General features: G+C 25.2%; 1 protein-coding gene across 1 annotated transcript; it reads right to left on the bottom strand.

Moving 5' to 3' along the window:
- Nucleotides 1–692: 692 nt before the first annotated feature.
- Nucleotides 693–10,746, bottom strand: LOC132929450 (fatty acyl-CoA reductase wat-like). The gene is made up of 9 exons (XM_060994808.1): nucleotides 10,323–10,746; nucleotides 8,681–8,940; nucleotides 4,403–4,651; nucleotides 3,908–4,035; nucleotides 3,725–3,834; nucleotides 1,735–1,924; nucleotides 1,413–1,673; nucleotides 964–1,221; nucleotides 693–903 (listed from the first exon to the last, which is right to left on the bottom strand). The coding sequence occupies exons 2-9, from the start codon at nucleotides 8,894–8,896 to the stop codon at nucleotides 822–824; spliced, it is 1,494 nt and encodes a 497-aa protein (XP_060850791.1). The 5' UTR covers nucleotides 8,897–8,940; nucleotides 10,323–10,746; the 3' UTR covers nucleotides 693–821.
- Between the last annotated feature and the right edge of the window lie 4,597 nt (nucleotides 10,747–15,343).

Genomic DNA, 15,343 nt, shown 5'->3' with positions numbered 1-15,343 from the left:
AACCCAGGAACTTCAAACCTCTTAAGAAAAATTGCTACTAACTTTAGTTTTATAATTACAATTATAAATATGCAAAAATAAAATATAAAAATTAAAATTAATTAAAATATAAATAAATTGCAAATTGTTGCTAAGTGATTTCTAAATGTTGACTTGAAAAAAAAAAAATTTTGAATGAGTGGGGTTGATGACATGTACATTATTTTTCATATGATAATCCATAAAAAAAATTCTCGCTCATCTGGTTGTTAGTTTAAATATTCTATTAAGTCATTAAATAAATCATTAAATAAAACGTTAAGTAAACAATTAAAGACTTTTTTTAAGTTGTTTTTTAACTTGCAAAATCTTAAAAAATAATAACATACATAATTACATTAAACTATTAAATACCATACACTTAAAAAATATATTAATAAATGAATACGTAAAGATATCAGGATACAAAATGTATTAAATTAAGTCAATGTAAGACTAATAAGTATAGAACTAATATGAGAAAATAATTCGGATCATAATCATTTTAATTTAAGTAAATGAACTAATCACGTAAAATAGTTTTATTTTCTATTGACAATAAATTAAAATTTGTATAGTACATAATATATATTATATAATACATTGTAAATATAACATTAGTCTATTTACAAGTGAATAATTCATACTAACATAATTGGTTAATGTAAATATAATAACTAAATAAAATTAAGATGTATTAAACATTTATTCATTTCAAATTTTCAAATGTCATCTGTTTGGCTTTATGATAATAATCTGCAGAAGTATTATAGAATCATGATTTATATGTGTATAGGTATGCATTACATTATAAACATACAATACAACAATTGTATTACGAGATAAATAATAAGAACAATGCACAAATTATGCAACCAGAATAATCTAAAAAAAAAAATAAATAATAATAAATAAATAATCTAAAGTTAATAATATATGCTTTACTTTTTATTTTTCGATATAGCCTTCTCTGTATTACTCAGGTCTTCGTGAAGTATGTGTTTCCTGATCCCAAAATAATAAATTTGTATATAAGCTTTCCAGTTGAATCCTTCCAAGCTAAACCAAAACATGTTACGATCTTCTTTACTTAATGATAACCAAAGTTTTCTTGTATTTTCGTTGTCAAATGACCACTGTCTTGTAGTAAATACTTTAAGCAGATCCATCATATTTTCTGTTTTTGCATACATTTTCAACATTCTAAATAAATATACAAATGTATTAATAAAAACAATTTTTTTTTTAATCGTAAAAACAAATCAAAAGAATGTAAAAATATACTCACACATCGTTATAAAAAGACAATTTTAGTATTTAAAATTTAATAGTTACCTACTATTGTTAAATATATAAATAAATTATGTATTACAAAATTGTTATTGAAAACTTACTTAGGAGGTTTACCACATATAATTAATAACAAATCCATTAATGCAGCCGGTATCTTATGTAGTAAAATTCTCAGAACTGTGCCAATTAGTAAATTGGTATAGAAAATATAAAATATATACCACATCGATCGCAGCGGAGGAACTTCAAAATAATGACCGTGCATTTTTTTAATAAATCTACCCCATGTCAACGGGCTCTCAGTACTAGAAACGTAATTATATATTTTTGGGACCTTTTTCGTTTGATTTGAATGTTGATGTCTAAAAATGATAACAAATTTTAATGTTTTGTGTAAATTGTACGGGGAAGATAAGAACATACCTGTTAACTGTATCCCACATAACACTGATCAATGCGTTCACTGTATAATCAACTGGAATAATATCAGCGATTTTATTCTTATCAAGCTGTATCGTTCTTAAAAATCCAGCTATGACTCCGGTGACTATACCAGATGGTCCATTAATATTATCCAACCAACCGGGATTAGGTTCTAACTTGACGCATCCAACTGTAATGTTTCTCTTTCAGTAAATTTGGTCATCGTTAAAAAAGAGATTGTTAAATATCACCCGCGCTCGCCCCAAGGAAAAAAGGTCATATTTTTGACATAGCCCTAGTTCGTCCCAGTTCATTTAGAGGAACTCAATTATTATCGAAATTAAAATGAAATGCAATTTCCCCACCAATTCCAATGTTTCACAAAGATTATAGTATTATATGGACATGGGTGCCCCAATTGCGCCTAAAACAAAGTTTTCTAATTGCGATGGTATACAAATTTGCCTACTTTCAGATATGAAAGTAAAGTTGTTCGATCTAATTCCATCAACATCAACATAAACAATCTAAACAGTAAAATGCTTGTAAATTAAAAATCTATTTTTCGATCAATTAATAATTGGTTAAAGTAACTGATTATAATATATTTAATAACAGTATAGGAAATTTTATGAAAAGTTATGATTACGCAAGTAAATTACCTAACTTGGTGTTATTTATTTATTTATACTATTTTATATTAAGCATTAACACTCACAAAATCGATTAGTGAATACATTTTGTTATAAAATTAAAACTAATTAATAAGTATTCTTTAGGTATTTCAAATATTTTGAGCGCATTTGGTCTTTCGACAATAAAATGTATATAACTCAATTGATATATAAAAAATTAATTTTAAGCGCAATACTATAAATGGTAAATTTCCATTTGAACTACTATATTCGATCGTCAAACCTGTATCTTAAAAGGGTTATTCGATTATTTTATCTTAAATAACTATCTGTAGCTGACAGCTGTGGACCTAGGACGCACTCGGGCTATGAAATATAATTTGTCGACAAGATTACAGACGAACTTGGGCTATGAAAAAGGAAAAAATTAAAAACGGGACACACTTAGGATATCCCCATAAGGTTAAATAAATCAATAAGTATGTATGTTTTATGATTTATTTATCAAATTAACATTTTTATGATATATTCATATTTTTAGATAATAATTAATGAGAATAATGAAAAAATAAATATGTTTTTTAACTTTTATTATTATAATGTTGTGAGGAAAATGATTTTGTTTATAACTATGAGATTATGAGAAGGATAGAAGTAATAAAAATAGGTGGGCTAGTTGGTAACGGCTCTGCTAAATAAAACGCCAAGTATATCTCACAATTGATTGGGTTACTGAAATAGATGTCTCAGATTTAACTTAAATTATGTATCAATAATTGTATATTCTGAGAGATAAGGGTTTGATATTTTTTTAATTATGGTTACCAAACAATTATTTTAATAATAATACTAATATTTAACAAATATTTATTTAGTAGATAGGTAACGTTGATTGAATTTATTTTACAATGATGTATGTTTATTTTTATATTTTTTTTATTCTGTGTCTAAAACAACTTTTTATATCAGGTAAAATATTTAATTTTAAATTTTAATAGTAGTTTTTGTTTGAAAATTAGATCAGATTTAAAATTTTAAGATAAAAAATTCCTAATACTTTTCAAAATAATCGAGAATTATAAAAAAAAAAAAAAATAAGAAGAAGAACATTGTTTAATGACATTTAATACTATTATTAATTATTTGGTAATAAAAAGTTAGACCGTCATCCCGCATAATCATTTTTTTTGTATACCATGATTGGTATATCATTTAATTCAAATTTAACATAATATGTTAACATTATGTATTACAGTGACCGACTAAAATATATCCACAAATAAAACAAAATATATAATTTTATCATTTCAACAATTTGATCAAAATCTAATATTATACTTGTCAAATACACTTACTAATCGATGGACGAAATATGGAAATCGGCAATTGGTTGTCATTGTTCAAAATCATATTTTCTGTGATTGCTTTAGTAAATGTGTATGTATTGGGCCAATTTTCTAAAATGCTATATTATTTACAAACGAAAGTTAATCAAAAACTAAAAATATGATGACCTATTTATAATAAAAAAAATTTACTTTGCACGTGACATCTCGTCAATGGACATATTTTTTAACTCCTTTGCCGTGATCGGAGCAGGATAGAATTCTTCTTTAATTACATTTCTCGGACAATGTGAATAAGCGGTCGATACGTGTACAAAACCCTGCAACGATAAATATTAGTTAGGTATTATTTATTCGTATGGGTTGGGTTCTGTCCCATGTCTGGATGCCTGAAAATAAAAATGTAGACTTAGTAGCAATCGAAGAATTAGAGACATATTATTAAACAAACGAAATAAGAAGCATTTCAGGAAAATCAGAATAAAGTATCACTTGCAGAACTCTAGTCAGAATAGGATACACTGATTCAACTCAATCAACTCACGCCTTTCTGTCTCCAAAGTATCGACCCTGACATATTGTGACACGTGCGAAGAAAATCTTACAACCAATTACATTTTTTACAAATTAACAAATTATAAAGTTTAAGTTAACTTATAACGTTATACGATACTACATATTATTTACCTTAAGATTTCTCATCGTCGTTGCTAGGTCTAAAATATTATCTGTTCCCTGTATATTTATTTTTGTTGCTGTATGAAGAGTTTCATTGAATTTTATTGTTGCGGCACAGTGAAAAACGAAATTCACATTTTCGATCAACCACTCACGATTATCTGACGATAAACCTAGTGAGGGTTGTTCCAAATCTCCTTCAATTATTTTTATCTTGGTCACGAAGTCAGGCTTTTCAATTCGAAGACAATCGAACATCTTGAAAACACACATAACAATAACTATTATTATACTTTAGATCAGCGTTTCTTAAACTGTATTCCGTGAAGCTGAAGTAATTTTTTCAACATTTTCAAGAAAATTACTTTAAAATATCGAACTAATAACCTAAACAGCTAAAGCTAAAAAAAGTAGGGGTTCCACGAATAAAAAGTTTGAGAAACGCTGCTTTAGATAGATAACAACAATAACTTACTATCAGAATAGCAAACTATTATAATTATAATAATTACTATACCCTTATAATATACGAGTAATATGCAACTTTTGTTGAGTAACTTGCTGCATTACTAATTAAAAAATATTTACCAAGTAAAATATTTTTAAAAATTTAGGATGTTTTACTAAAATTTTTTTTTTAATTCAACATCAATTTGTTTTATGTAGAATTTATAATTCTTTATGAAATTAAACATGTTGTTTTATTGTGATAATAAAATTAATAATAACTGTAAATTCAACTATAATAGGTGAATCAATGAAATTACCAGAATATCATTAAGACTATAGCTTGTTGAAATTTGAATTTGAAAAGAAATATAAATTCTATGTACAAAAAATTATGTAAATTTGAAAGAATTATTGTAACTAACATAGATAACAACCATATAGAATTAACATTTTAATAAAACAACATTTCCTCTAAACATTTCTAAAATAACTGAGAAAAAAATAGATCATTTTTTATTTTTATGGTTTTAAAAAATAAATAAGTTTAAATACTATAATTGTTCACAAACGATTTATATTAGCATAAATATTATGATATTATTTTATATTTTATGTAATATTTCTAGCTGTTATTAATAATCAATAATTGTATAATATACCTAATATTCCTATCATATTTTTAAAATACTACAGATACTTCAAAAACCTTAACTAATAGTTTACCTGTTCTAAAAATATTTAGAATTAACGTAACAATATTTTTGTTATTTACATAATTTCTTTTTTACATAGAATTTATATTTTTTTATGAAATTAAGCATATTGATTTAATGGTATTCTCGCAATTTCATCAATTTATCTACTATAATTAAATTTACAGTCATTATTAAATTTATTTTCATGAGTAATTCGATAATACATTATGAACTCGAAAAAATATTGTAAATTGTTATGTATTTATTTATCTAGCCGAGCTAAAATTATTTGAATAATAAAATGAATGGGACGAATAAGTTCGTACACGAGACCTAGCAAGTAAAAATAATACATTAGGAATAATGTAGTTGAATAATGAATAATGAATTCCTACACTACATATATTATTACTCAATAGTTATAAAAATACTATATTTTATATGATACTGTAATAATTTATAAATTATCAATCTGATGATACTGTCATACATTTTAATAAAATAAAAAAATAAAAATAAAATTATATTTTATCTGGTTCATTTTGGAAACTTATAAATGTTTAACATAATTGTATTGGTTAATTTTGTTTGTTGAGTACTTTTTTTGTTTTTTCGTTTTTGTGTGATATCCGCAGTTTTTATTTTTATCTATCTTCATTTGAAATAGTTTGAGAATTTCAATAATTTCTATTGGAATATTATATTAAAATGTATGAAAATGAAGCGTTTTATGATATTTTTATTTTTTTCATGACAATATCATCAGTTTGATAACTTATATTATATAAAATAAAGTTTATATTCGTTTATCTCTTCCTAACCTAACCTTTGTCTTCCCCTGTGTAGGAAATTATGATTCCCCAATAAATATTTATGATTAGATATACGTATAGGGAGATACTATTGGTCTATGTTAATCGATAAAAATATAATATGCATTATTATTGTACGTACAATCTAGAAATTATTTATAATAATAAGTTAAAGATAATAGGTGATTGAGTATTAATAGTATCATAATATTACATTTTAAAACCATTCATATCATATCCATATTATAGCTGTTATTATGATCATTTTTTAATGATAGATAAAAAGAAATATATTTTGCAACACGATTATTATTTTTAATGAAATCTGTCATTATTACCGAAACTATCAATCTATCCGTGTAAATTGACCATTGTATAGTGTATACTTGTGTATCTTATGAAAGCCCTCTACCCTATCGGTTATTTTTTTTAATATATAAATTTATTACAATTTTGTAAACTATACTTTTTGCTTCTTATATTTATTAAAAGTAAATAATCATACAATTATATATATTTTTACAATTATTTAATTATTAATTTAATAACAATATGTAATAATAAAAAATAAAAATGTTATAATATTGAACATAATGTATTAAAGTATGAAATAATTATGCAACATTTATTATTATATTAAATTTTTAAAAGTTTTTTTTCAATGATAAATATTATGAATTTCTGAAGGGCAGAATAAAAATTATAATTTCTAAATAAGATTATTAATAAATAACTATTAATAAATATTTTAACATGGATATGCGTATGTTTTTGCTACGTGTACAGTGTACACTAAATATACAATGTACACATTTTTTCACCAATTTTTACCGTCCAATTTAGCGTAACTAGGCCGTATCTTAACAACAACAAAAAAGATTTAAATTACGTCTGCTCTACAAAAGTATATAATATCTCGTAAGTATAGAAAAAAGAGGTGAAAAAAATAATCATATTATTTCACATGCAAACATAGATATATATATGACCATATATTTTTTATCCAAATTTAAAGAAAAAAAACAATTAAAAATTTTAAATGTTTACCAATAAATAGATCAAAAAGAGTAAAAACTATACCGTATATAATATATATATAGAAAATAATTTGAACTATTTAAGGTTATACATTTTTGAATTATGATAAAATAACAAAATCTATTTTTATTCCGTAAAAATGTCTTCTCTTTTTTAATTTTTTTTTTTATTATTGAGAAAATAAATGTTAATTGTTTTACATTTGACCCTCTCCTTACGAGTAACAAATAGATTAACTTTTCTAAAGCAAAGATATCGTTGAATATTTAAGCATTTTAATTGCTACAAAAAGTGTATACAGAGTCAAACAAAATAAATACAACCAATCAATTTATTCATTCACCATTCCACTCGGAACCTAAAATATTTGCCATTTACATTACATTTGAATCTATAATTTTGAATGATAAAAAAGTTGTTTTAGGAATATTTTCATTTGTATAATGTGTCTATGTCTTGTAAAACACACAATTTATGGTTTTATAATTATCCGTTTAATAGATAAATACATTTTAAAATTATAATTATAAGCAGAATTTTATTTACTATGTATTGTTAGTAAAACGTTTTCAAACAGTATAATCTTGAATTTAAAATAAAAATGTTTAGATGTATTTTCCTTAATTTTAAGTTTAAATTAGGATTTTGTTTTATTTAAATACACTAATTTGTTGTAGAATTAATAAAGTAACAATATAATTATTTTGTATTAAAAGTTTAGAATTATTAATGATTTTAATTGTGTAGTTTTATGAGCATTTATTTATCATTTTTAGTACGTGTCACAATATAAAAATTGGTACCTAAATAGAATGTAAAAATCATGGTACAATAGTTCATTAATAATATCATTAGTTTTGTTTTTGATGCCTTTTTTTTAGTTATTCGATAACTGGTATTAATGATCACTAAATTAAGTTAAATACTTATGATGAACTGCATAAAAGTTAATGGACCAATTATGCACCGCTAAATTATATTTAAAGGTATATATATCATATGAGCTTACTCTAATCAATAAATCTTAAGTAATTGTTTATGCAATCTAACATTATAACACTATAGTGTCTTAATTTATCAAATAATAACAATTTATGTGGTTTGTATTATCTAAATTAATACGTATCAATGTAGTTTTCGTTAGATAATGACATGAACGAATTATTTTCCTCATCTAACCTAAACTAACCTAATACACAATAAAATAATAAATACATGTAATTATAAACACAATATTGTAGAGCATAATTATTTATTGTGTGATTAGACAACCAAGAAAAAAATAAACTTACAGATTGATTGTAAATTTCTGCAACTCTTTGAATTGAATCGACTCCTTTCTTACTTCTCACAAGAATTGCAATTTTTTTCAATGAACAAGATCTAAGTAATTTATCAGTAAGTATTTTCCCCAAAAACCCTGTACCTCCGGTTACAAAAACTGTCCCATCCCTAAAAGTTTCAGCTATACTCGTGTCCATATTGGTTATAGTTATGTTGCGCTGCATACGCGAACTTCTACACTGTGTAGTCTGGTGAATTTGATCTTGAACTGAAATGAAAACTAGTAATAAGTTTAAAGTATTATATAGTTATACGTGTAATACTTTCAACAAACTTCATATGTCTTGCCTTTGGAAGGAGTAATCTCTTGTGGTACGTTTTCGTCAATGTAAATAACATTTATGTTAATGATACATGGTCCGTGGGAGGGGGGAGGGGGTAAGGGGTATAGATCCCCCCATGACTTTTTTTCTTTAATATTTATAACAATTAAATTTATGTATATTGTACTAAAATGTTAATGTATTAAATTGTGTTTTATTCTTTCTCAAAACAACGCCTATGAGCGTATACATATTACTATTATTTAGATTCTAGACTCATTCCAGAAACAAGGCTGTTATTATTATATAACATTTAGTTTCTTATACAGAATATGCGGGAATTACCCCACTCGATGCTTGTGAATATTCAATACTAAGTGACTCATCACTTGTTATAAATAATTAATAAAGTACTAATTTACCTTAATTTAAAAAATGTATATTAGGCATAAGTGCATAACCATAAATTATATTTTAATGATTAAATAGTACATATTATTCAAAAATCAGCCACATAACCCATAACAAAATCATTTGACCACCACTGGTTAGAAAATATTTGATTTATTAAAAATTGGTACACATATTACATTATATTATATGGTTTTTTTTAATGTAAACATCAAATAAAATTACATTTGAACAAAGTTCAAGTTTACACAAGTTTAAGAAACCAAAAAACAATAAAAAAGTTCTAGCAAGTGAGATGATAGCAGAACCCATGATCAGTTATTTAAAATCAAAAACTACTCCAAAAGTCAATCCAATTGAAGATCCACCGGAACTATTATTTAAAAAAAGTTTAATACCCGATTTTAAAAAGCTCAATAATAAAAATCAACGTAAATTTAAAAGCGCTATTTTAAGTACACTGGATCAACTACTTGACGAACAAGAAACTTCATCTTCAGGAACATCAATGTATACAAGTAACTTTTTGCCATTATATTCAAACCATGTGCTAACCGAACAGCATACTATTCAGCCTCAACCATTAAATCAAACTACACAGTTTCTCTTTTCTAAAAGTTCAAACTCATATCAAGAACACATATAAATAATTTATAAGTGATGTTCAAAATAATTTAAAAATTAAAAAGTTGAATGTATTTCATAAGTACTAAATTATAATTTAGATTATTACATTAAAATAAAGGCTTGATACCTATACTAACCTACAAAAAAAATATGGCATTATATTTTTATTTTGTTAAATAAGTATTATTAATTATTATTATTATTATGTAAATACATAAGTCATAAGTATTAAAACAAATTTTCCCTCTACAGTTTGACTTCGTTACTAATTAAATAAAATTTTACTTACCACAAAGTGACTAATAATTGTTCATCCCGGTTTGATACTCTTTCTGAAGTTGGTATCAGCTTTTTGAATTTCTTCAGAAATTATATTCAAAATGTAATCAAATGTTTCCGGACTTACTCTCGTAAAATTTTTAAATTTTAGCTCGTCATTACGTAATTCACATAAAAAACATTTAATTAAATTATTTGTTGTACGTTTTATATTTAAAGGATGAACCCACATTCTTTTTTGTTTTTCATTCTTTTCGATATCTATCAACAAAGACCACAAAATAGGGACAATAACTTCTTCTTCGTCGGAAGACATGTTGGTGACTAAATACGATAACACAGTTTTGCTTTTTTGATGTGCGGTCAAACTGTTTTTAGTTGACTTAAACAAAAATTACTAAAGATGACTAACACAGTTTTGCTCTTTTGGTGTGCGGTCGGCCTAAGTGAATAATATATAATTAAAATTATTGCAAAATATATGAGTTATTAATAGTTTTATATTTTAAAATCAAAAATTCTTAGTTTGGATAATTGAGTTTATAAATGGAATTCTGTGACATTCTCTTACAATGGTTCTTTATAAAAAACACAATGCTTAAATTTATTTTATTTATTGAATTCAATCTCCTAAAACCACCAGTGATATATATGAAATGTTTGAGCGACATGCGTTTTAATGTTGACCGTCGCCAATTCGACACGAGTGACGAATCACGACTAACCGTCAATGGGAGTCATTTCTTTCTGAGTAAAAAAAATTTTATGCTTATCAATCTACAGTGAAAAATTATGATTCTTATTTAGAAAAAATAAACTTGTTTAGACTTGGAGCACTTCACAACTGGCGTAAAAAATCTAAGTATGATCTTTAAGTTTACATAAGAATTCAAAAATCTAGAATTTGAAAAAATAAATTATAAATAAAAAATAGAGGTAAGCATTATTTTTATATTACTGTATACGAATGTATAGTGTACATAAATACCGTTTGACTAGTTATTAAGCATTATTACGTAATAACTGTCCCATCATTATACCGGATAATGACTTAAGAACTCAAGTAATCAAATAAATTTAAAAATAACATTCTACTGCATTGTGTATATATATATATATTCAAGGTCACGTTCTTTGACTATATACCTACAGATAGTGTGAATTCATATTTAATAAGCACAGAATAAAATGTAATTCTGTGATTATCATACAAGTAGGTATATAACGTTAAAAAATTATTCTTTGCGAATTTTCATAATCGCAGACCCTCCTTTGGAGATATAATTGACGTTTGTAACATAGGTACGCGTCTAAGTGTAATTTACTGTGTCCGTTGTGTATACAACAACACTTTAATTTTTTCAGTATCTTAAGAGTGTTTCGCACATATCAGTTTATAAATACGGAAGTTGAATATCAATGACGATGTTGTAAATCATTATGTGATATTACGAAAAATTACATATACAAACAAGAACATAACAGTTATTTACGTCTCGCAGTTACTATTAAAATAATAAGTGTAATAATGATAATAATAATGATTTTTAAATAATAATACGAATAACACATCGAAACAAATAGGCACCAATACAAAAAAATCCATAATATTGACGCAACATTAAAGATTATGGTTCTACAAAAGAATATTAAAACACATACCTATAGTTATTTCTTTAGAGAATAATTGAACGATATTTCCCTTGGTATTTAATCTATTCTGTGGTATACTTGTCACCAAACGCACCTATTACACGATATCTATGAAGGTTGTTACTTATTAATAATAACGTATATTACACTTCTCTAATTATTATTAGTTATTACTCTGAATTAACCAGCGTTGGCCGTTGACGTGTATAGTTATGCGAATTCTGTCTTGACTCGGGATTTCGTTGCTATATATAATACATCATAATAGTTTATAAGAAATAATACACAACTAATGACGTCAATACGTCATTATGTTGTATTTCGTGTGCTTGTTATGTAATATTTAATAATATGGTACCATTGATACCGACATATCGTGTTGATCGATGTAGTCTCCCTACTCTTCCTACAATGTAAGTCGTAGGACCTACACAAAAAAAACTGATACTTTAATGATATACAACTAAATCCTCACGAACTAGAGAAAGAAAATCAACTCCACTGCACGCCAAAACAAGAAAAACTCACAAGAATAGTATAAATACTCTAAAAATCGTGTGGCACAAACCGCAGTGGCAGTATGCCAGTACCTATACCTTTAAATAAGTCAAATATAATATATTATATAATTTATATCGAACGATACGAAGATTCATTTCCGCGATAACGAACCATTATCATAATAACAATAATTCCACGCTCGTTATTGCCACGTCGGCTGTTCATACTCATCGTATGTTATAAGACTCGCCCGGCGCTATAAGTGTGACAGTGACCTTCGCTGAAGAATGACACCGAACAGACCGATTATTTTGGACGTTCATCGTTCGTAATACATACTTTTTTGAATCATTAAATAATACAAATAATCTTAGGCCAATTATGTACTTAGAAGATATTAATAATAGTAATCAGAGGTGGGGAAATTAATGGAAAATAAACCAGGAACTATCCCTACTGTGCAGTAGGTGTACTCTTCACAGTAAGTCATAATACCATAATGATATAGTTTTAATCACAACGAAATAACTAGGATCACAATATCTTACTTAATATCTTATTTCATCGAAATTAGAAATTAAAATGTCTATAAAAATAATAATTGCGCATATGTACTCGTATTTCTAAAATTTAATTTTTCGGTAAGAAAAACTAATGAGGAACTTTGTATTAAAGTTTTAAACCTTAATTTTCTAAAATTAAAAATATGGGCAATTGGGAACCGCTGTAAATAGATATCGAGTAAGTTACTGTAGTCTGTAATAATAAATGTTTTAAATTTGAATTAAGTTATGCAGAGGCGGCGCTACACGGGGACAAGGGTAAGTAGGTCTTGCCCCAAAATTTTGCCTTTCCATTGCCCCTCCCCCTATAATTTAATGTTAAATAAAGAAATTGTAAATCATTATTAATAGGTATATAAAATAGTATTAATTACTTAAAAGAGTTTTTAGACTTAAGTTATTTTATTTTAAGTTTGACTGTTATATTTAAAATACTTTAAAAATACTCGATAAAATTAATACTAACTGCACACTTTCTAAAATCGCATACATTAAAAAATAAAAAGTTATGTATTGTTACATACAAATAAAAGAAAACGGAGGGAATTCGAAGTTTTACCGTAGTACATTTGTGATAATAATATAGTAGGTATATTTTTTGACTATTTATTTAGAAATATAACATATTATATCCAAAACATTTTTAGTAATAATTTCCTGAAAATATGTTATAAACAAATTAATGAGGGATCGAATAACCATACATAAATGCCTCAACAGAAAAAAATTTGGCCCAGTACCACCCCCCCTCCACCACAATAAAAAATATCTGGCGCCGCCACTGCAATTATGATATATAATTGTACCTATAGGAATAACGATTCAGAATGGAGACAGTTAATCAACCTGTATATTCTGCTAGATCACATAGTATATTTAATGGTGAGTTTTTTGATATAGCTATAAAAGTAATTTATTTTACTTTTAATATTACGATATAGGATAATTTAATTTTTTCCGAAAATATTAAATTTATTATTTCATTAGTATTTAATTATTTTAATAATATCTATTTATTATTTATACCATATTATGTAATCATTATTAACTTTTGAGTTAATAATACTTTACTGTAAATACCGTGAAACAGTGAGAATAGACTCATCGTATAATTAGATAATATCTTAAAATTAATCTACATATTTAGATAATATCAAAGCATATAGAAAAAAATCATACGTAATGTACGTAAAACTAAGCCCCCCCCACGAGGCCATGAATAATTTATTTAATTATAGTAAAATAATTAACATCGTTATACATCGTTAATATGTGTAGTTTGTACAAATTGTTTTTGTATTTATTTTAGATTTTTTTGTTCCGGTATACACTACTTATAAGGAATAATATTTATTACATTTTTTAAACCATAACTAAAAAAAATGATGATTTTATACATGTTTTACTACAAAATACCTGTGGCTTAAAATATGTTCTTAAAAATTTGAACTTCAAATGTATATAAAACGAAAAACGATTCCGGGTGGAGATCTGTCAGCCATATCACTAAGTAATAAGCAAGGCTCGGGACTTAAGCATTTGCTTATTTTTATGGATTGAATTAAAATGTAGCAGAGTGCTATGTAAGTGTACGTTCAATTATAAAATTTGAAGTGTTTTTTTTTGCTTTTACAACGATTTTTTAAAAAAAAGCTTATTTCCAGTTTTTCTGATTATTTTTGCTTTTTTGACTAGTTTTACTACTTTTTATGGTTTTTTCAGAAAATCCCTTGGAAAATCTATAAACAATAAGGCAAAATGTCTCGAAAGTGAAGTTTGATTTTTTTTTATTATTATAAAGATTTATTTTATTTTTATTTTTTAGTTAAAAATTGTTCTTAATCATTTTGTTTCAATATTTTTTGTTATCTTTAATTATTATATTATTTTTAGCACAGTTAAAAATTATGTCTAGTATCTACTTTATCATGTAAAGAGAAAGCTTTTTTTTATTATTAAATATTTGTGCTCAAATTTAAGTTTTTTAAATGCTAATTTGAGTGCTTATAATGATGTTTTTAAGCGTTTATTTTAATCATTTTAAGTGCTATAAGTCCCGAGCCCTGGTAATAAGTATATTAACATAATATGTTTTTTTTCGTTATAGCTATTAATATTTAATTATTATAATAAAATATAATATTTATTATTTATACTTTATTGAATTATTGAATCAACATATATAACTCAACATTTAATAGCATCTTTCTGTGAATACCGTAAAACAATAAAAATAGATTTTATGGTATACTCGTAAATAAATAATATCTTAAAATAAATCAAAAATATCATTATGTATAGAAAAATTCATAAA

Source organism: Rhopalosiphum padi, chromosome 4 (assembly GCF_020882245.1).
Source record: "Rhopalosiphum padi isolate XX-2018 chromosome 4, ASM2088224v1, whole genome shotgun sequence".
Lineage (NCBI taxonomy): Eukaryota > Metazoa > Arthropoda > Insecta > Hemiptera > Aphididae > Rhopalosiphum > Rhopalosiphum padi.
Note: the sequence above shows the minus strand (reverse complement) of the source record. Positions and strands in the feature narration are given on the sequence as shown.

Coding starts and splice junctions, on each gene's coding strand:
- LOC132929450 (XM_060994808.1), bottom strand. CDS start 8,896: ATGCAGCGCAACATAACTATAACCAATATGGACACGAGTATAGCTGAA. Junction 4,036..4,402: donor CGACGATGAGAAATCTTAAG/GTAAATAATATG, acceptor TTATCGTTGCAG/GGTTTTGTACACGTATCGAC. Junction 1,222..1,412: donor ATATGTGGTAAACCTCCTAA/GTAAGTTTTCAA, acceptor ATATTTATTTAG/AATGTTGAAAATGTATGCAA.